This window comes from Phodopus roborovskii, unplaced genomic scaffold, assembly GCF_943737965.1.
Source record: "Phodopus roborovskii unplaced genomic scaffold, PHOROB, whole genome shotgun sequence".
In the NCBI taxonomy this organism is placed as follows: Eukaryota; Metazoa; Chordata; class Mammalia; order Rodentia; family Cricetidae; genus Phodopus; species Phodopus roborovskii.
Window position 1 is genome coordinate 7,142,885 of NW_026126578.1, and position 22,965 is coordinate 7,165,849.

Consider the following 22,965-nt stretch of genomic DNA (forward strand, 5'->3'; position numbering starts at 1 on the left):
CTGTATTCATTCTTCTCTACAGCTGACTAACACTCCATTGTGTATCTATACTATTTTTATTTAGCCATTCATCTGCTGAAGGGCCCCTAGGCTGTTTCCAGAGATTGATCAATGTGTAAAGTGTTGTGATAATCGTGGGCATGCTGATGTCTCCTGTACATAAGGTCTTAGAGCCCTTTGGGTGTATGCCCAAGGAACACTGCAGCTCAGTTACTTGCTAGTTAGCATTTTAGTGTTTTGAGGAACTCTGTACTGTTTTCCATGATGGCCGAACTACTACTATTTCTACCAACATCATTTAGGGTTCCCTTTCTCTAAGTCCTTGGCAGTATGTGTTGTTGCTATGATGATTTTTGATTGTCAGCTATTCTAACTAACGAGATAAAATATCAATGTAGTTTTTAATTTGGATTTCTCTAATGTCAAAAGATGTTGGGCATATGTTTTTACATATTTATTGACTGTCATACTCTCTTGAGAACTGTCTGTTCAGTTTGTTTGCCCATTTGATGGTTGGAGATCTTGTTGAATTTACTGAAGTTGTCACATGTTCTGGATAATGAAGCTTCTGTCAGGTGCATGGCCTGCAAAGTTCTCCTGTTCTGTAGGCTCCACTTTCGGTTGGATGCTTTTAATTTGATGTAGCCCCATACATCAGCTTCCAAGGATCAAAAGTGAACCATCACCTCAATTAATGCAGAAAATAGCATTTATAAATTCAGAATATCCCCTTGATTTAAAAAAAGAACAAAAAACAAAAAACAAGAAAGCAGACACAGCGCTGTTGCAGCTCCGAGTGGCAAAGGTAGGATAGGACAAAGCCAGGACCTTTGTCAGGCTGAGGAGCAGGAGCTGGCCACAGTGCCGCAGAGAGCAGAAAGGATGAGTAGGGTGTCTGTTCTCATGGCTCATTCAGCACTTGGAATTTAGCCAGAACAGCCAGGAAGAGAGAGAAAGGGGTGTAAACAGGAAGGGAGAAGTCAATTTATCCCTGATTGCAGAGGACAGGAGTCTGTTGTTAGAAACCCTCATGTCTCTGCTAAGACTCATAGAACCCATAAACAAATCTGGCAAGGGAGCAGGGTACAAAATCAGTGTTGAAAAATCACTAGCTTTTCCATGTGGCAGTAATGAGCTCACCGAGACAGAAATGAAAGAAAACAAGCACCATCACTACTCAAAACAAAACAAAACCAGGAATAGACCCAACTGAAGAGGTGAAAGACCTCTACCATGAAAACTAGAACAATAAACTGACATCCTACAACTTCTAGTGTCCATGAGTCAGTATGATTAATACTGTTTTTAAATGGCCAACTACTGGAGCAGTGTTTAGATTGGCTGTAGTTCCCAATAACGTACCAATGATATTCTTCATGAAACACACATGAAGAAAGCTGGGTATAGTATGTGTGCCTATAATCTCAGCACTGGAAAGGCAGATGCAGGGGGACTGAGAGACCAAGGCCAGACTAGGCTAAAAAAAAACAATAAGTTTTGTGGAAACACAAAAGATCCTGTAGAGTCAGAATAATTCTGAGCAAAAAGAGCAATGCTCTTTTTGTACCAAATTTCAAAATATACTATAGAAGCTGGGCACGTTGGTGCAGAAGCAGGCAGATCTCTGTGAGTCCAAGGCCAATCTGGTCTACACAGAGAGTTCCAGGCCAGCCAGGGCTACACAATGAGACTCTTTTTAATATATATTACACACACACACACACACACACACACACACTCATATTATATTAGAGTTGTAGCAAAAACAGCATGATGTATTGTTATAAAAACAGTTGTGTAGATCAACCCAGAAATGAATGCATGCAGCTGTAGCCAATTGATTCCTGAAAAAGGCACCAAGATCATATATTGAAAAAAGGACAGTCTCTTCCACAAATGGTGATGGGAAAACAGGGCATTGGCATGTAGAAGACAGAAACCCAAACTCCCTGTGGAACACTGTACAAACATGAACTCAGCTGGAGAGATGGCTCAGTATTTAAGAGCACTGACTGCTCTTGCAGAGAACCGTTCCCAGTACTCACATTGTGCCTCACGGCTGTCTGTAACTCCAGTTCCAAGGCATCTAAGCGCCCTTTGGCCTCCAACAGCACTGTACACAAATGGCGCATAGACATACACTCAGGTACACAAACATACACATAAAATAATAAATCTTATTTTTCCAATTCAACTCAGATCAAAGCCCTGAAGCTTTTAAAGTACTTGAGGAAAAACACCTCAAGATGTGACAAAGGCAGCCTGTGCCTCTTATTTCTCCAGGTCACCTCCCTGAGATCACTTCTATTTCCTTGTCCATCATTGTTCTCTGTTGAAATGTCTGACTGGGCGGTTATGGCACATATCTTCAGTCCAAGCTCTTGGAAGGTAGAGGCAGGAGGATCTCTGAGTTTGAGGCCAGCCTGGTCCACAGAGAGAGTTCCAGAACAGCCAGGACTACACAGAGAAACCCTGTCTTGATTTTTTTTTTTTTAAAGGAAGGTCTGTCCTGTGCTTGTACCCCTGTCCTAATGCCAGCCCTACCTTCACTCTTGCTGGCTTGGCATGCTTGGTGCCTACAGGACTTTCTCTCATTGCTCTTTCTGGTTTGTTCTTGCTGTGCTGGGAATTGGATCCAGGTCTCACAATTTGAAATACATATTCATCACACTATAACCTTGGCCCTGCCATTCCATGAACCCTACAAGAGACCATGTTTGGTCACCTTTGCTAAGTGTCCCCAGGGAGAATCCCCTCTTTTCTATCACTTCCTTTGTCCTACATAGTTCTTCATCAGCTCATAGCACCTTTCTTTGTCTGCAATGGGGATGGAGCCTGGAGACTCATGTTTGGTAGATCAGAAGTCTCCTACTGATAGAGCTGTGTCCATGTCTAGCCTCTGATCTGACTTCACCTTTTACAGCCCTTTGCTGCTGCAGGCGTGTGGAACTCTGTACCTGCTGCTAGCTCCATCCAGGATTCTTCCACTTTATTTCACAACTTCTTATGTACTGGTATTTGTAACCAGTGGGCTTTGTACTGCAGCACTTATTCAGGTCTCCACTCTTGATTGACTGGTCTCACACTCCTACAGACCCAATCTTGTGATGATATATTATTTATGATTAATTAAAGCTTGCCCCGATGATTCAGAAAGCAAAGTCAGCCTCAAGCTATAGAGATCCAGCAGTGGTGGTACACACCTTTAATCTCAGGACTCAGGATTAAGAGGTAGACAGATCTCTGTTAGTTAAGGCCACCATGGTGTATACAAGAACGAAGAGTAAAGAGCTCATGCCTTTGCTTCCAGCACTTGGGATCACACACCTTTAATCCCAGGACTCATGAGAGATATTTAAGACAGGAATAGGGCCTCAGAGCTGGCATTCATTCTCCAGCCACATTGGAGATAGCAGCATTGGTTCTCCAACCATGCTGAGGAGAGGCAGCAGTTGGAGGCTTGGTGAAGAGCTCATGCATTGGTCCTTTCAGCTTGAGGTAGAGGTAAGAAGCTAGCGGCTGGCTGCTTTGCTTTTCTGACCTTCAGATTAAAGCTTGAACCCCAATATCAGTCTCTGGGTCTTTTATTTATCGTGCTACACAATCTTCTCTCTTTTTCTTGGACCTTCTACCCTTCATCTCCTGCACTCAGCCTTTCCGGGTTCCTTGGTGCCCTGCTCATCCACTCTTTCCTGTGGCCCTGCCTGGTACCCAGCTCCTTCCCCCACAGTCTTAGCCCTTGATGCAGACACAGATGCATTCTATTCTATAGTCACTGATGTCACAGCTCCCCACTCCTGCTTCTGAAATGGAAAAGTTGGGAAACACGGTATCTCAAAAACCTTGGCAGGAAAATTGTGCAGAATGCTTCATCACTTATTTATGTTTGTGCTATCTCTCTGTGTTTGTGCCACATAAATGAAGGTGATGGTGGAGGCTAGAAAAGGGTATTGGGTGGCCCTGGAGCTGCAATTATAGGCAATTGTAAACCAATAATGTGGGTGCTAGAATCAGAATTCTGAGTCATCTTCCCATCCCTGAATCTTCTTTAAATAGTAAATTAAATTGCTTGAATTAATGATGGTGGTCACAGAGCCTTGGAGTTACTCTATTTTTATTTCATATGTAGACACATCTCTCTACTAGAAACTTCAGTTTCATGAGTTTACTGAATAGATCTTTCCTAATAGTCTAAATGCCCTTTGTAGTAATAACTGAAGTGAATGCTTCTTTGTTACCTAAAATGCCACATAATGGATAATTCCTGTAAATTATACCCCACCTCACAGTCAAAGCACATTTTTACCATCACAAATCAGAATTATCATTATGAATTGCATAGAGAATTCCAAATGCGGCATTTTTCATCTTGCATGAAATGTTGGACATGGACTGCCATCGGAGTGCAGTAAAACCAGTTTTTTGTAAGTCAGGTATCATTGAAAGTGTTTCTTAATAGGTCAGAAGTTGAGTCTCTACTAACTTTGAAGAACAAGAAAGCCTACTTTTTCATTCTGCATTATAGATAAATTTCTTCAGGATTCTGTTTAAATGCAGTCAGCTCTAACCCACAAGTAGCAAGGCATGATGGGTATTGTTTTCATTTGGGCCTGACAGATTCAGACTGGCGCATCATTAAAAAAAAAAAAAAAAAAGACAAACAAGAAATGGCATAGGGGCTGGAGAGATGGCTCCAGGGTTAAAAACACTTGCTGTTCTTGCAGAGGACTTGAGTCAGGCAGCCACACTGACCCACTCACAACCACCTGTAACTCCAGTTCCAAGGGATCCAACACCCTCTTCTAACCTCCATGGACACCCGTACTCATGTGTGTATCCCCACACACAGACACATACACATTATTAAAAATAATTTGTTCTAGTTTGTTTCATCTCATAAACAGTAAAAGTGTATGTATACCAAAGACTTATTTTCAAATAAATTTCTTCATGATTTATTGTCAGCAAACATTTGATTTCTATATCTGTTGTATTACGCACGTTCCCTGTTGCTATGCTAGAGTACCTGATGGGAAAACTGAAGGAAGAAAGTAAGGGTGTGTTCTGGCTCATAGGTCCAGGATGTAATCGACAATGGCAGGGAAATCATGGAGCCTGTGGCTTCAGGCAGCATTGTGTCCATAGTCACAAAGGGAAGAGAAGTGAATGCTGGTGCTTAGTTCAGTTCCTTTTAATTGAGTCCAGGGTCCCAGCCCACCGGATGGGGCCACCCACATTTAGAATGGATCTGTGTCCCGATTGTGTAAAATGTTCTCAAATGTACAGTGACTGTAAGCAGAAAAAGCTTAGGAATTCTTTCTAGGGAGAATATTAAAGGACTTATAAAGGGACTTATAAAGGCTTTAAAGTAGATAGTATCTACAGTCCTGGTAAACTGAAATTGTGTTAGCTATTTATATTTAAATTCTCCTGATTTAAAAAAAAATCTATACACCTGTCTTACAGAAATTTTCTAAATTTTATATAAAATGAAAAAAATTTAATACTGAGTTCAAATTGATTCTTAATCCAGATTTGGAAAAGAGTTAAATAAATCACCTTATAGGAAATGAGGGGCTCAGTTTGCTGTTACTGAAGAAAGTTATGAATACTAACAGAAAGCAAGTTGTTGAAAATGTGTGGTTAATCACCCTCGAGCTGGTGGTTGTATTTTTATGCTATTTAAAAAGCAGGAAAATGTATATTTTGCTTGGTCATTAAGGAAATACCCTTCACACTCATTGTGACTTTTGCTGACTTAGTTTAAACACTAGTGATTAATCCTGAGTCAGAAGCATTTCATTTTTCTTTCTTTTCTTAATAATAATAATATATATATAATTTTTAGAAGTTTCATATATTTATACAATGCCTGTTGATCCTATCCAGCCATCACTTCCCCTAGAACCCCCATCATCTCCCACCTAGCTTCATATCCTCCTTTAATATCTCAATCAGGGCTGCACACGGGCACATGGTGGGGGGCACCCACTGAAGCATAAGCTACCTCCTAGGGCCACACCTCTGAAAGAGAGTGACCCTCTCTCAGCAGCCACCAGTCACAAGTAGCTTCTCCAAAGGGGGTGGGACCTTAGCATCCTGGAACTCCCTGTGTAACTCAGGCTACATCTAAAGACAGAGCTCCCACATCAGCATCCCCAGTGCTGGGATTACAGGCTTCTTACAGGGGGGAGGTTTCCTTATTTAAATATTCATGTAAAACAATCAACCTCAATAGGGTGTGGTGACACCGGCCTTAAATCCTAAATCCTAGCACTTGGGAGTAAGAGACAGGTAGAACTCTAAGAATTTGAAGTCATAGTGAGTTCTAGGATAGCAAAGGATACATGATGAGATGCTATCTCAAAAAAAGTCAGCCTTTAAAAGATAGTTAATTCATAACTGGTTTTAAATAAAACATTTCAGATTTAGCTGTTGTCATAAAAATTGATTTTTATAACTTGTAGAATAGGATAGTTCCTATTCTAAAAATTAAGGTTAATTTCTAGAAATGCATAGCATTTCTTTCTATTTCTAGAAAATGCAGAGGCTGTCTAAAAGTGGAGTATTCAGCTCTGGGGTGTAAATGCATGCCTGTAGAGCTAAGAGCCAGGAAAAATAGTGACAAACAGTGACAATGTACTGGCTAATGTGGAGAGCAAGCAAGAGATCACCAAGTCAGCCCAAATGATCCAGACCCATATTGAGTAAGTCAGCCTAGGTGGGTGGCCAAACATCCAGTAAGTGAAGGTAGGTGACCCTGAACCCATCATTCTTTAAATAGACACAAGCCAGGCATGGGCAGAGACAGTTCTTTGGCAAACAAGATTGTTGCTAAGTTGACTTTCGCTTTTCCTTTGGCACAGACAGCATTAGGATTTTAAATGTGTGCTGGTAGCTGGAAGCTGTTCACAGGCATGGTGCACATGCATAGTCTACATGAGTGCCTCACAGACCTGGTGCACACACATAGTTTGCAGGTGTGCACATGGGTGTTTCACAGCATATGTACACCTGGTATATATACAAGCCTGCTTGCAGAGCCACATTCATTTGATGACTTGAGTGGGGAAATAAAAACATTAAAATACATATTGTGATGCAGAATGCAAAATTCCCATGTACTTAAGAGATGTAACAATCCCTACCCCAGCACAGACCCTATGGGGAGGGAATGAAAGAGCTATAACATGAGATGTTAAAGGAACTAAGGATTATGAGAAATGAACACTCAGCTGGAGTGTTCAGCACTGATTTCAGACAGACAGAATTCCAACGTGGCCTTGTAGAGGGCCTTCCTCCTCCCCTGCCCCTCACTTCTTGCCTTGCTTTTCTTTTTGTTTTTTCCCCTTCCCTCCCTTCCTTTTAACAGGGTCTTATGTAGTCCAGATTGGCCTTGAGTTGAACTCGGGAGCCTCCTGCCTCCATCTTCTAAGGGCTGGGATGACAGAATATGCTAACACACCTGGCTCAGATAGCCACACTCTGATTTATGGGACTTTTGATTTGGGAATTATAGATTGTGGCAGCCTCCAAGGAGTCATTCCCCAGCTGACTCTGATGAGAAAGGGAGCCAAGGGTAGAGCCAGGGGTGCAGTTCACAGGTATCGCGGTTAAATAAGGATCAGGATAACCATACTCGTTACACACAGGTCCAGTGGAAGGGAGCCTGGGTGCATGCTCATTGCTAACACAGATAAAAGAAGTTAATGCAGGAAAGGTTGCTTATACAAATTACTCCTATGAAGAGACTGAACTTGACAAATTCTTCAGGACATTTTCAAAGTTGTTTCTTAAGTAGATCACTCAAGTTTAAGTCACATGAGTCCCCTTCTCTAAGGAATCTGTGGTGTTAGTCTCACAATGGCAGAGTGGTCGGTGCTGGACACCTGGGAAGGGTTGGGAAACTGCTCTTTAAAGGGTGCAGAGATGGGCATGGTGGCACAGGCCTTTAACCCCAGCACTTGGGAGGCAGAGGCAGGCAGATCTCTGTGAATTTAAAGCCAGCCCGGCCTACAGAGCAAGTTCTGAGACAGCCAGGGCTACACAGAGAAACCCTATCTAAAAATTAATAATGATGATATTATAATAAGTAAAAATCAAAGGTGCAGAGCTCTGTTGTCAGGAGTCGACTGACTCCAGAGGTCTGTCATTGACTGTCACACTTCTGGGCAGAGTGCAACTAGAGTAAGTGTTGTCTTAAGGGAACCTGGACACTGGAGCTGCCTTTGGCTAGCTGTTTAAAGAAAAGATTGATTTATGGATTATGTTTATGTGTATGCGTGTGAGTCTCGGTGAGTTTATGTGCACTGCATTCATAAGAAGCAAAGGAGAAGAGAACATTGGATCTCCTGGTATTGGAGCTACAGGAAGGTGTAAGGTTCCATGTGGGTTCTGTGCTCTTAGCCACTGAGCCATTTTTCCAGCCCAATGACTTGCTTGACTGAAGCTCTATTGTGTTTGGTTGGTTTGTTTTGTTTCTGTAGATCAGTAAGAACAGTGGCCATGGGGGACCCCGGCCTGTCCAAACTGCAGTTCGCCCCCTTTAATAGTGCCCTGGATGTTGGCTTCTGGCACGAACTGACCCAGAAGAAGTTGAACGAGTACCGCCTGGACGAGACTCCCAAGGACATCAAGGGCTACTACTACAATGGTAGGCAGTCCCCACTTGCCTCACCCCTCATCCCTGTGTTCTAGTCGGTCCTCTGTGGATACAGCACCCCTTATTAGGCATTTGTTACTATCACTTTTGGAGTGCTAGGAATGGGACCTAGAGCCTCATGAACACCAGACAAGGGGACGGCTTATCTTTTATATCGTTTTTCAGCTTCTTGTAGCTTTCTTGGCATTTGCCCCAAGTCAGTTTTTAGAATTTCTTTTGCCTCTGGAAAAAAGAGAAGTGGCGAAGCTCAAGTTGTTAGGGCAGACACTGCTCAGCTAGCTTACGGGGTGTGGGGAGAATCCTCAGGGTATACTCTTTATATTGGTTACAAGCCCATCCCTGTCAGTCTCTCTCAAGAGCCACTGTCTTCTATGCATATGTTATCTGCATGTCACAGGTTAGCAGACTTGGATAGGGCACCTTGGGCTCAATTTTCAAATAAAAGGACATGACTGGCTGTAGCTGTTTTCACATGGGTACCACCACTTTGGCTTGTCACTGAGGCATGACAATATTTCACACAGGTGATTCTGCCGGCCTGCCCACCCGCTTGACATTGGAGTTCAGTGCTTTTGACACGTGAGTATTAATTTTCACAGGCTCCAAAGGATCTGCCTCCTTTGGGCAAGGAGGGAGTGTTCCCTTGAGCAGCTAAGGAAGCTCCCAGGAGAGGTACTGAGCCAAAGCCTCCTACTGAGACTGTCTGCTACATTTGTTTATTAGGAAAACAATGAGTCCTTTTCAGAGCCTGTCCTGTACCTCATACTGCCTAGATTGACTGGCCCTCAGATAACAGCCCTCCTGGCCGTCATTATAGAATGCTTTATGTTTCTTTATTAGTACCTCTTTGTTTTAAAGATTTATTTCTTTTATTCTTGTATGTATGAGTATTTGCCTGCATGTATGTCTGTGCACCACGTCTGTGCAGTGCCTACAAGCCAGTTCCTCCTCACTTTGTTTATGGGAAAGAAGAGAGATGAACATTCTTTGGGAAGAATAGGAGGCTGACAGCTGAAGGCCAGAGTTGCAGACGGTCCCCAGACAGCATCTACTTTCTTCTGCTTGAGCAAGAACCAGTGAAACATTGGTCCACTTTCCCAGTCAGTGGTGTCAGGGTTACTTGTCACCTCATGCTTTGTTCAGGGTCCAAGCCATGCTGGGTAACTGTTTGTCTTATGTCTAGGAATGCCCCCACGCCTGCCCGCTGCTGCCCTGCTGTGGGGACCCTGTACAACACCAACACACTCGAGGCTTTTAAGACTGCAGACAAGAAGCTCCTTCTGGAACAGTCAGCAAACGAGGTTAGCTGAACAGCTGCAATGGCTCCTTTGTATTTCCTGGGCTCCAGGAAAGTACACTGTGTCTACTCAGGCACACTGGTCTATCCCAGTAATAGAGGTGTGGGACACTTTGAGTGTTTGTTTGTTTGTTTGTTTGTTTGTTTTTCCCCCAGAAGGAAAATGGTTAACTCTTTCCTGTGCAGAGATGGTCAGGAGGAGACAGCCAGGCTCAGAGGTGGGGCTGGTGGTGGGGTTTGTGTAGGGATAAGGTAGAAAATGACCTTGGCTGCTGGAGTCCAGGGGACATTTGGAGCAGTGTGACCTCTAAGAATTGTGTGACAAAATGCACCTGGGGCTCTGTGCTTTGTCCATCAGGAGACTTGGCTGTCCTGAGCCACAATGGTACTTACAGGCCTTCAGTATAGCCAGGGCAAACTCCAATCAGTGCCCGCTTGAAACCTCTGACATTTCTTTCCTGTCGATGTTGCCCTCGCATCCTCTGTCTCAGTGGTACCAAATGGATGAGGCGGCTTGTCACCTGCTCTGTGTTGTTGGCTCTCTCCGGGCCATAGATGTGTTCTCTGTCTGGATGTCTTTACTTTGCCTCTTCTCAGGTGGAGGAGAATGAAAGAATGGGGTGGGGGGGGTTGGTCTTTGCCTATTTCTTGTCCCATTTATTTGAAGGGTCCTCACACTACTCTTAGAAAACAAATGGCATCTTGTACACCATTTGTAATCAGCGCAACTGCTGTGCAGGATAGTAAAAGTGCCTCAAAGACTAAGACGAGAATTAGCTGGTGACTCAGAGTGGCACCACAGGGTGTCTTATCTAGGGGAAGTGAGATCTAAACATTGAAGGTACATCTGTAGCCAGGGTGTCCTGAGCAGGTGAGCTCCTACAGGTCTATGGTACATATACATGGGAATCTTACCCATGAAGAATAAAATCCTACCATTGTGACAACTCAGAGGAAGTGATATGAGCCAGGCACAGAAAGTCAAACAGCCCAGAGCCCCCACTTACATATAGAAGCTGAAAATATTGAATGCAAGGAGAGTGTGGAGCAGAACGGTAGAGGCTGGGGAGGGAGAAAGCAAGAGAAGCCAGAGAGGATGGACGGGCGGTACTTAGCAGTGAGGAGGGATGCATTTTGCTCCCTGCAGCACAACACAGGGATTGTTTTCCAGTCAAATATCTCAGGGTAACTAGAAGAAAGAAATTTGAGGATCCCTCTCCCCTCACTCGAGAGCCAATTACTCTGCGGTGGTCTCTGCCCATTGTGTCTGTATTGTATAAATCAGTTTAATAAAGGACTTTCTGAAAGAGCCACACTAACAATATCCACACCAACGTGGCAGAGAAACATGAGAGATGAGTCTTCTCTGTGTGAGTCCCAGTGGTCACCTCCCTCGAAATGGATGCAGCTCTGGAAATTTGCAGTGGATCTTACTCCATGAAGGGGAAAATCCTAACCTTGACCAGGCTCAGACTTCTGTGGTCCCCAGCCCATCCCAGCCAGCTGGTCAGAAAGTGGGGTCCACTCTTCCATGGTCCAGCACCTCCAGAGTGGTAATACCTGTTTATGTGGATTTGGGGCATGGTTCTTGTTGCCAGCATTTGCTGTGGCTTCTGCAGCAACATAGTGTAGCAACTGAGCTGTGAGCATCTTGTGACCAGCTGGTGACAGACAACCTGGCTTTTGTCCACAGACACACAGCACTAGCCTAGTGTTCACACATGAAGGTCATTCTCCTTTTCTCATCTCTCAGTGCTCCAAGTACAGCTTTGAGAGAGCCTCACTGTGGGGATGGGTGTGGTGGTGCACGCCTTTCATCCCAAAACTCAGGGGGCACACGCAGGGATCTATTGAGTTTGAAACCAGTCTCTTCAATTTAAAGAATCCCAGACCAGCCAAGGCAATATTGTAACCCCACCCCAAAAAAGAAAGCCACACTGTGTAGCTTAGTTCAAATCACTCCTCATTTCAGAGCCTTCCCTTCCCCTCAATTCCCACTTCTTGACAGGTCCTGCTTTTATGACAAAAGTCCTGCATGGAGCCGAACATGCACTTTTTATTTCTGCAACCATGGCATGCCAGGCACACAGCAGACAGTAGTGACTCCCTGCTGATGGGCATCTCAAAGGTGTGAGTGTCTACTTGCCTCCTCTGTGCTGAGTGCCCCTGAGGGAAGATGCCAGGTACTCTCACAGCTGATAATGATGGAGCAAGGCTGCTAGAGAGGCAGTGTGAAGTAGGCAGAGAGAGGTAATGAGCCACTTCAGTGTCTGAGAGCAGTGTCTGGACAGAGAAACCAGCAGCCCAATCTAACATCTTTCGTTTTCCTGGCAGATCTGGGAAGCCATAAAGTCAGGCACTGCTCTCGAAAACCCCGTGCTCCTCAACAAGTTTCTGCTCTTGACCTTCGCGGTAAGTAAATGGGTGGAGACTACACAACCCTGACTCAGCCCAGGGTCTCCTTCCGTTCCTGTCTCTAAGAACGGTTCCCTAGGAGTGTGTGCTAAGGCCATCAATGGGAAGCTTGCTGAGTAGTGGAGATCGTGCTAGCACCTGTGAACAGTGCAGGATTAATCTGTGTTTCTTGATCAGCTATGGCTATTGCACAATTTCTCAAACATAGTGACCCACTCTGTCATTCAGCACTGGATAGAGCAGGTTCACCAGACAGAGGCTCTGTTGTTGCTAGATCATGTCTGTGTTAAATAGGATCCTGTGACCCTAGCACTTATGAGGTGGAGACAGGGATACTCAAAAGTTTGAAGCCAACCTGGTATACATCAGACCAGCTACATAGCAGCAGTATGCCTCCAAACAAACAATGAAAAGCAACAAATAAGCACCCAGCATTCCTTCAAAGCCCATCATGTCACTAGGGCAAAGGTATTGAGATAATTAACTTATAAGAAGGTGGCTCTTGTTTCAGGGGTGTTGTTCTGTGGTCTCTTGGCTTTACTGTGTTTGGGCTACACTGTGGTTGTAGAGAATACCATGTTGGAGCATGAAGCAGGAGCGTTCACCTCATGGTTCCTAGGAAGCAAAGAGAGAACCAGGAAAGGGCTGGCCAACCAGGTTTCCCTTTAAAGGCATGCCTCATGGGTTAATTCTACCCTATTAATCTCTACTCCCCAAGTCCCACCCTCACCTCCTTAAAGGCCCAACTGGCTCTCAGCACCATAGCCTGAGGCCCAAGCTTTTGCTTGCTTCTGAAGACACTTGAGATCCAAAGACTCAGTAGCAGCCATAGCACAGAGGAAAGGGGCTTCTGGATGGAGGCAATCATGTCACCTAGCTCAACACACATACAAATCGTTTATCAAGAGAAAAATAAAACCTTTCTGTACACAAGACTTAATTTATATAAATGCTGAGGGCAACCTGCCAACTAGTTTTCCCTGTATGTTTACACACAACCCCATAGCAGACGAATACATCTGCATTTGCAGATGTCTGCAAAACGCTGTTGTGTTCTGGCAAGTGGATGTTCCATAGATTCCAGCTGATATTCAGGATTAGATTCCTGGCCCCTAGTGGGAACAGCACTTCCATGACCCACAGTGGCCAACCATATTGATATTTGTTCTCTCTGACTGTGCACGAGCCTGTAGGCATATTAAGGTACCCGTGTGTTAATGTGTGTTGCTTTGCGACGGCCTCATCAATCCTGAACATCAATTTCCTTCTACACATTTGATATAGTTATTTACTTAGTAAAGTTGGATATATTAAGAAAATGTTTTCATATAAATTTAAATGTACATGTTGGGGAGAAAGGTACCAATTTAGTTATTTTTTAACTGAGCCTTGCTTCTCCAAATGCCCTCTGTGTTATTCCCTTCCAGGCACAAAAGAGGCTGGTAGGGTACCTTCCTCAGGCAGCCCAAGGGTAATGACCTATGAGGGGCACATTTCCCAGTGAGTTATAGTGGTAGAGAGGATGCCCTGGGGCTGGGTCAGGTTACCAGGTGCAACTTGGATATCAATCATTTATGAGTTCCTTGGTAGGATGGATTTAATTAGTGCTAAAGGTTTCAGAGTTTGTTACTTGATCATGAGTACCTTTTTATACTAAGAAATCTTATTAATTAAACTTAATCCAATTTTTGTACCAAGGACCCACACTAACCGTTTTTGGCTTAATGAGAAAATAACATCAACGGTTGTTTTGTTTTGGGGGTTGTTTGTTTGTTTGTTTTGTTTTTCAAGACAGGATTTCTCTGTAGCTTTGGAGCCTGTCCTGGAACTCGCTCTATAGACAAGGCTGGCCTTGAACTCACAGAGATCCACCTGTCTCTGTCTCCCGAGTGCTGGGAGGGATTAAAGGCATGTGCCGCCACTGCCCAGCTTTATTCAACTTTTAAGCAGTTTCCTAGAGTCAGTGACTATCTGCCTTGCTGTCCCTTTTTGTAAAATGTTCATAGCCAGGCTGTAAAAAAAAAAAAAAAAAAAAAAAAAGAAAAGAAAAAAAGGTCCTTTAAACTCTTCAGACACAAAGGGCTTTATGTTTAATTTATCCATGATCCTTTGTATCCCGGGTGAGGTGTTGGGGTGGGAGCACAATTCTAAGAAAGCTTTGGCTTCTGGAGACGGCCTGATAAGCTGTTGGCATGAGTGTGTTCTGCCATCTTGAATTGTTTAACCTTTTGCTGAAGATCAGCTATGACAAATCACCTAAGCACAGGGGGAGAGAGTGGGCTGCCAGGCCTTTGGTTTTCCTGTCTGAGGTTCTCAGGCCTCAGAGGGCCAGGCCCTTCATTAATCTCAGTATAAGAGTTTGTTTTGCCATTGTGAAAAGGGATTGTTTTTAAAGTTCATCAATTAGTGACAGTGTAGAGACTGTAATTATTAAGTCCTCATCTGAAACTGTGTTACATATACATTTATATTTTAAAAGTCATTGAGTGATTCCATTTCATCCACAGAGAATGTCTTGATAAGTCCAAAGGTCAGGGCGAGTGGGGAGTGGGGCTGTTCTGCTCATAAGGACAGGGTTTCTCCTTCGAATAATAAAAATAAAGAATGGTTGGTGGTTTCGTGGTGTCAAACAAAAGCAAACCCCACAAAACTGTACATGCAAATGTGATGAATTTTCTCTAATTATGTTCTGATACAAGAGGCCTCCAGGGCCTTGGGGAGATGGCTTGTGGCTAAAGCACAGCAGAGCCCGCATGAGGACCTGAGTTCAGAGTCTCAGAACCACATGAAAGGCAAGTGGGCACGGCAGCCACCTGTGATTCAAGGGCATGGAGGGCAGAGAAGCTGGCTAGTCAGATAGCCTCCTCCGTGAGCTTTGCATTCAGTGAGAGACCCTGCTTCAGCATTTAAGGTGGAAAAAGGAAGACACTTGATAGCAATCTCAGGCCTCCATGTGGGCACTTACATGTGTACATGCACCCTTGTATACCCACATGTGCTCACAGACATGAGAACTCACATATATACACGTATAGCACACTCAAACATATGTGAAATCTAAGTCATATGAGAGCTCTGCAGTTCTCATTCTTAGCAAGACTCATGAGAAGTGATTTCTAAGCTGAAGAACTGCATCACAGATGAGGGAAGAGGCTGCCCAGCACCCGCAGAGCCCCTGGGTCCTACCCCAGGAGAGAGTCAGACCCCAGTGACACAGGAATTTGAGGCACAGAGCCCTGAGGCTGAGTCGGAGATGAGTTGAGAACAGCTCAGAAACTCCTTCCCAGGTGTGTGGGAGTGGCCAGCTGTTCCCTGCATGATGGCATTATACCTCAGTATTTGCAACCTCCTTTAACTAAGACTGTTAGTCACAGACTATCTCTGTTCTGTATGGAAGGCCAGCAGCTGATGGCTAGGACCTAGGCTTAGTCATTGTATTGCCTGAATGTCATGTTTTGCCTTGTGCACAGCAGGTGCTTAATAGTTGCTGACTTACACTCAACCAAGAAGACATTTTGGAAAGCAGTATCAAACAGGGAAACATCCATAATCTTAAGCCAGAATGTGTCCAGATCAGGACTTTGAATGTTGACATGGTAACATAGTAGAAAATTCCACATTTAAAATGCCGCTGCACTAAAAATACTGTATCATATTTCATGCAAGCTGTGGAGATAAGAGGTGTATAACACACACACAAAAATGAATTTCCTGTTTAGGCTTAGGTCCCATTCACAGGGAATTTCAGGATACTTATGCAAATAGTCTAAAATCTGAAAAAAAAAAAAAAAAGACTGCAAAATCTGAACCACCTCAAATACCAAGCCTTTGGGGAAGGGTTCCCTCGGGTGTGCAAAGGACAACAGAGAAGCATCACTATCTCGGACTGAAGAATGCAGCTGTTTTTAGTGTGATCCCTGTGGGAAGCCAGCTAGGTGTTTCCACCTATAAAATCAGATGAGAGGCTACCTCCTAGGGTACCTTCTTCCTAAAGGATGCCAGGGTCAAGGGTTCACTGCCTGGGGTCCAAGCAAAAGCTCTGTGTTGTCTCTCTCCATCTCTGATGGAGATGATCCGGGCATACTTAGTGTGCATCAGCTTTTAATGCACCCAGCTTTTCTTGTGGTGACTTTTGAAGCTGGGTCTTATGTAACCCAGGCTGGTCTCTAACTTACTATGAAGCTCAGATGTCCTTAAACTTCTGTTCCTCCTTCCTTTGCCTCTCAGGTGCTGGGATTACAGGCATGCACCGCTGCCCCTGGCTTAATAAATTGCACTAATAGCTGTGTGTTGCTTTAATCCGTGGGACCAATGTTATATAAAACTTTGTCCTGATTTGTGTTTCCCTTAGGACCTGAAGAAGTACCACTTCTACTATTGGTTTTGCTGTCCCGCCCTCTGTCTTCCTGAGAGCATCCCTCTAATTCAGGGGCCTGTGGGCTTGGATCAAAGGCTTTCAGCAAAACAGGTATCAACAAATAAAACAAATACAGGTAAAGTCAGGTTTAATGGTGAGAGCAGGTGTGTGGCTCGCACCAAAGCTGAACAGGTAGTCTCTAGATGGAGAAAAGGCACCTGGGGAATGTTCCAGATGGTGCAGGAGCTGTGTTTACCAAGTGCTGAGAAGGTCAGTGTGATGAGGAGGAGCCGTCCTCCTCCAGGTGGCCCATGGAATTTTGTGAAATACTAAGCCCACAGGGAAGAATTACAGGAGCATTTTGAAAGACAGAATTTATGAAAGTGTTTTTCATTTTCAGTCTGAGAAAGACATAAAGCCACAGTCCTTCCGAAGAGTCTGTGAAATAAGCACAAGCACCCTATCCCCACTCCAGACCAAATGGCAGAACCTCCTCTCTGGAGCAGACATGCAGGTCTAGTCCTTTCCTTCTAGGAGGCCATTAGAAATTAATCCCAAGAACAATTAAGATAATCATACTGGCAGAACACAGACCTGACTGAAAAGTTCTGATGTTTATTAAGACCTTGGCTGAGGGTCAAAATGATCTGAATTCTGGAAGCGTGTCAGTCAGTAAGATGCTGACTTCTGAAGCTGGCAAAGATTTAAGGGGTGGGAGGGGGGATGACTCAACAGTTAAGAGTGCTTACTGTTCTAACCCAGGTCCCTATCCCAGCACCCACATGGCAGCTCCAGTAACTGCACCTCCAGGAGGACTAATACCCTCCTCTGGCCTCCCGGTCTCTACATGCATGTCGTGTACAGACACACATGCTCAAAAGTACTTATATACATAAAATAAAACAAAAAAGGTTTAGGAATTTAAGTTATTACAGAACAAATGCATGGTTGTAGTTTTCTGCAACTAATTCCCTAAGAAGAAACCCAACTTGAGTCAACACATTCTAGTTGGAGATTGAATGTTCATGTTTAAAGAGGAAAAAATAAAACATTTTCAGATCATCTCAGGAAATATTACCCAACCTTGTAACATGCTACCAAAGGGGGAAAAAAAATAGTTCCTAGCAGCCACAGGATGGCTCACAGGAACTCCAAATTCAGAGTATCTTCTGCCATCTTCAGGCCTCCATAGGTACTGCAGGCACCTGGTACACATTCACTCATAAAGGCAAAATGCTCATACATGTAAAATAAAAATAAAAATTGAAAAAATTTCAAGACAATGATTCTTCCCTCTAAATGGGTGAATTGTAGGGCCTGTGGATTGTGTCATAACAAAACAGTAAAAAATAATGACAAATTTTCTCACTTGGTTGGACCTTGTTGGGTTATCACAGAAGACTGCTTGGTTACCTCTGTAAACCTCTATTAACAGTGTAGGCAGTCACCCTTCCAATCCATGAAGTGCCACCCCTGTGACCATATGAAAGCATAAAAATGTAATAGAAAGGTTAAGAGGTGGCATCAATGGACACTTGGTGAACTCAATTATTTCTAGCTTGCTGGCTTTTTCGGTTCCTTTGATGGTTTTGGTATTTAGCTCAGAGCTATATTTCCTAGCGAGTATCCTTCACCTCCGATGTTTTCAGATCCAGGCCCTTGAGCGTGCCTACGATGATCTGTGTCAAGCTGAAGGAGTCACGGCTCTACCATACTTCTTAATCAAGTACGATGACAACACCGTGCTGGTCTCCTTGCTCAAACACTACAGTGATTTCTTCCAAGGTCAAAGGACAAAGGTCAGAGTCTATGTGGTATCATCTTTCCAGGCAGTTAAAAAGTTTAAAGTTTGTGTTATAATAGACCACTATCAATTTGAAACTCATTTCCTTAGCCCTCCACAATATGTTCTAAAATGTTTCCTTCTCTGTCCTCTCCCACCCCACTGTCCCCAACTCAACTCCTCCTTGGGATCCCCCTACTGCTCTCATAACTCAGTGGTGTAACTCCCCCTGTTGGTGATGACGAGATCAGTTTTCCCTCTATAAATGCCCTACCTCCATGTTCAACTTGCCTCACCGCTGAGCTTGCCTTACGCCTGGAATCTTCTTGCTTCCATCTTGCATAATACATACTGCCAAGAAAGAGTCATCTTCAGACGTCTCATGTCACTCAGTCATTCAGTGAACAGAGCTTAGTGGGGCCTTCTGATCCCAGGACCTTTCTGCCCATCATCTACTATTCTCCCCATAAACCATTGCTCCAACTAAGCTTGCCTACTTCATCCAGACTGCACACTTCACCCCCCCCCAATCAAACCCACCTAGATCTCTTCACTCCAATTGTGGTCACCTTCCTTTGAACACCCTACAGCATTCTCTGTCCTTAGCAATGTCTCCTCCCATTGCAGAGTATTCTCACGTGTGTCTTCTTTCCCTGCCTGGCCTCTCTCCACACAGTCCCTGATCCAAAGATGCCTTCTTTGTTCCATGTTAGACTGTTAACCAGGGCCCACGTTGATCGGTTGGTGTCTGTGGAGTGTGGAGTGCTTATCTGAGGCCCTCAATCCAATTCTTTCTTTTGAATGAATAAGAGTATTGCAGATGTTTTTCTTAAGTAATAAGATACATTGTACTTGTATGGAATTTGAGCCATCCATCAGGTTGTGAATTAAAAGGACCCACAAGTATTGGGAAGTGGTGAGATCAGGTGGAGTAATGTAAGTAATATGTATGAGAGTTGAGAAAAAAGAGGCCCTTAACTGAACCTAGAACCCAGGGCCTTGTGACTGTTAAGCCAAGCTCCACCCCAGCCAGGATTCCTGTCTTTGTTTTAAAATCAACTGCAATCTCGTTTTCTTTTTCAGAGGAAAAGTCTTCAAAGAATGGAGATTTAACGTTTAAAATCCTTCTTTTGTCCAGACGGTAGTAGAACAGTTGCTGTGGTGATTGCCAGATAGAGCAGGCCTTTAGTAACTATGTCAGTAGGCAGAATTGTTTTAAAGCTGCAATAGGTCTGGTTGAGTTCAGCAGATAGGTTCCCCTCCCCCAGTGTCACTTCACCAACAGAGCCATTTACAGAGCACGTTTCCACTGGAGCTTGCTTTCACAAACTCAAAATCTCATACTAAGTCTGTGAAATGGGTGTCACAGTGTCTGCATTTCCTACGTAAAGAAAATGGTACTGACAGTCACCTCGTGCCTGTGGACAGCTTCTTAGAACCCCACACTCTCTGCCTTCCCATCTCTACATTGCTCTGGTACAGGCCATCTCTGCTTGACCCTGAGGTTCTAAGTAGACCTGGATCTGATGTCAGTGCTGGCACTTACTAGCTCTGTGGCCCCAGGGAAGCAGAGTGACCTTGTCTTGCCTTGGTATTTCTGTCAAATACCACAGAGCATCTCTTTCCATGCTTTGGTGAAAACAAAACATGCTATGTGAATAAAATGATCAGTACAGAAGCAGGTTGTGGTAGCACTCACTTGTATTCCTAGCACTCAGGTGGCAGAGGCAGGAGGATTTCTGTGAGTTCAAGGCCGGCCTGGTCTACATAGTGAGTTTCAGGACAGCCAGGGCTATAGAGAGTTTGCTCCCCCCAAAATTCTCAGCACATAGTGTGTGCCCACCATATATCAGACCCCCCACCAATATGTAGTAGATGCCTTCATGTCTCAGGCATGTGTGTAGTGTGTTTCTAGCATGTAGCAGGCCCTCACTGTGTATGTAGTAGGCGCTCAGTACATGCCCACTTCTTTTCCTCCTCATGTTTTCTTCCCCTTATTCCCCAGCGTATTTTAGGAGACTGCATAGATCTTGAGTCTCCTCTGAACTTTGCAGGGGTTCATTTGACCAAGGACCTGTGCAGCCAGGATCGTTCCTTAAACCTGTACCGCTGGTTAAGGACAGGTCTCAGGGAAGCCTGGTTCACCGGGCACATGTGCTCACTGCCTCCTTGTGGACTAGAACTTGAAAGACGCTGCAGTAGCAGTAGCTCTTCTTCCAGACCCCAGAGTCTTATAGCGTGGAAGAGACACTGACAAGAAAGTTAATGGAAACTGAAGGAAGAAAACAAGAAAGTGATATTGGTGCACTGCTTGGTAACCTTTGCTATTTCTTACTGTGGAAAGTGCCACAGCAGCTGTGCACACTGGTAATCTCACTTGAGTTTCCAGCCTCCCAACCTGTGGTCATGAGTGTCCCCATCCATCCTCCACATGCATTTTCTAGCCTGTGGCCACATCCCTCTTCTTGCTGCAGCCCTTCAGGATAAAGTTGAAATGCCCTAGCTAGCCCTGCCTCTGCTCCCCGAGGTAAAGCTTGCACACCGCATGCTTCCCTTTGTCTCTCTTGTCACTGATGCCTTCCTCACCTGATTTATTCCCCCTAAAGTGACAACTGACTTCATGTGCTGTTTCCTAGCCTTGTCTGGGGTCCAGCTGCAGCCTCTCTACCCCTTGCCTTCTAAAAGGATGCTCATCCACCAGACCAGGTCCCGGGCAGCCAGTGAACACCCAGCATGGTAGCTGTGCTGTGCCCTTCTGTGGACTCCACATTTACCACCCTCTGGGTGCTCCAGAAGCACCCACTCATGAAAGTGGAAGAAAGAGAGAGGTCACCGTGGCCTGATACCATTCAAGCAGGCTTCTGGGCAGTAGTAGAGTCCCCATAAATATTTCTGAAGAGTCCAGGCGAGATTCGACACTCCTGTTTTTACTGCCTTAGCCTTAGTTTACTATTTAGATAACTCCAGCTTCTCTTAAGTGTTCCGTGTACCCTGGTGTTTCCATGAATGAGTCACCCTCTTCTAAGAACAGGCATTCATTTCAGTGTGCACCCTGCAGGTGTGCTCTCCCTCTGTTTCCTACCGCCACATCGCGTCTGCCTCCAGCTTCTCCTCTTTGACCTCTGTCTCTGTGTCTCTGCCACCCTCTCCCCAAAGAAGCTGCTTCTGGGTCACTTTCAGCACCACACGTCTAGCCAGCTTGCCAGCTTAGTGACAGGTCCTGCATGGGCATGCTCAGCCATGGACCCAGGATTACTTTTCCCTCACTTCTTGGCCCATGTGAGGTTGTTTAATGCACACTTGCTGGATTTAACTCAGAGTGGAAATTACCTGTGGCATTGTAACTCAATACTCGGGTGTTCTTGATTGCATGTTTCCCAAAAATGTTTCCCAAAATGTGGTGTGTGTGTGAGAGAAAGAGAGAGAGAGAGACAGAGAGACAGAGACAGAGAATATGCATACAATAATGTGTGGTGGAAAATACACACACATACACACATACACACTTCTACCTTATAATTCTGAGGATGGAACCCAGGGCCTTGTGCATGTTAAGTAAGCAGTATGCCTCTGAAGCACACCCCAGCTCCTGGTTTATCTTTGTGAAGTCCTAGTTATGAATCATTCAGTGCCTTGAGCCACAAATAGATCATCACCATGCTGATAAGATGGTTCACTGGTTAAAGACACTTGTCACACAAGCTTGGAGACCTGGGCTAGATCTCTGGAACCCAAGCAAAGGTGAAAGGAGAGAACTAACTTCGCAAAGTTGGTTTTGAACGCCACATACACAATAATAATAACAGTAGTAATGATAATAGTAATAGTAAATACCTTGTGCAAACACAGTGCATCTGTGCACAGTGCTAGCTGTGGTTCTGGGTGTGCTTAATTTCCAGCTTCAGCTTGCCACCACCATTGCGAAATTCCACAGTTCTTTAGCCACTGATTTTCAGTTTTGAGGTTTTTATTTTGTTTTATTTTTAAAGGAAAGTATCAATATGTAGCTCAGGATGGCCTGGAACCTGCCATCAGCCTCTCAAGTGCTGGATTATGAGCTGTGCCACCATACTCAACTTCGTTTTGTTTTTGAAGTGAACTATGTATGTTTCCTTATAACCTTTTCTGTGCATTATTCGAAACAAAAATTATATCATATTCTGTTTGATTCCAGCCTTTTAGAATAGTATCATCTTGCTTCACACCCCCTTTTTAGGTGTACAATAATTAGACTATCTTTACTTTTTTGACAACTATAGCTCTATACTTTGTTACTGTTTAGATTTTGTTTTGTTTTGTTTTGTGAGACAGGGTTTCTTTGTGTATCCCTGACTGTCCTGGAACTCCCTCTGTAGACCAGGATGGCCCTGAACTCACAGAAATCTGCCTGCTTCTGCCTGCTGAGTGCTGGAATTAAAGGTATGCACCACCATCACCCAGCATTTTTTTTT

The 22,965-nt window shown here is 44.3% G+C and overlaps 1 protein-coding gene across 2 annotated transcripts in view; it reads left to right on the forward strand.

The window, feature by feature from the left end:
• The first annotated feature begins 8,485 nt into the window (after positions 1–8,485).
• Atg7 (autophagy related 7) overlaps positions 8,486–22,965 on the forward strand; it is a 168,184-nt gene continuing 153,704 nt past the window's right edge. Inside the window, exons 1-6 of one of the 2 annotated variants that reach the window (XM_051203764.1) lie at positions 8,486–8,653; positions 9,187–9,241; positions 9,846–9,963; positions 12,294–12,371; positions 16,726–16,842; positions 18,381–18,530. In XM_051203764.1, coding sequence (XP_051059721.1) covers positions 8,506–8,653; positions 9,187–9,241; positions 9,846–9,963; positions 12,294–12,371; positions 16,726–16,842; positions 18,381–18,530 — 666 coding nt within the window. In that variant the 5' untranslated portion in view covers positions 8,486–8,505. The remainder of the gene's footprint in view (positions 8,654–9,186; positions 9,242–9,845; positions 9,964–12,293; positions 12,372–16,725; positions 16,843–18,380; positions 18,531–22,965) is intronic. The other variant, XM_051203765.1, reaches the window with a different exon arrangement.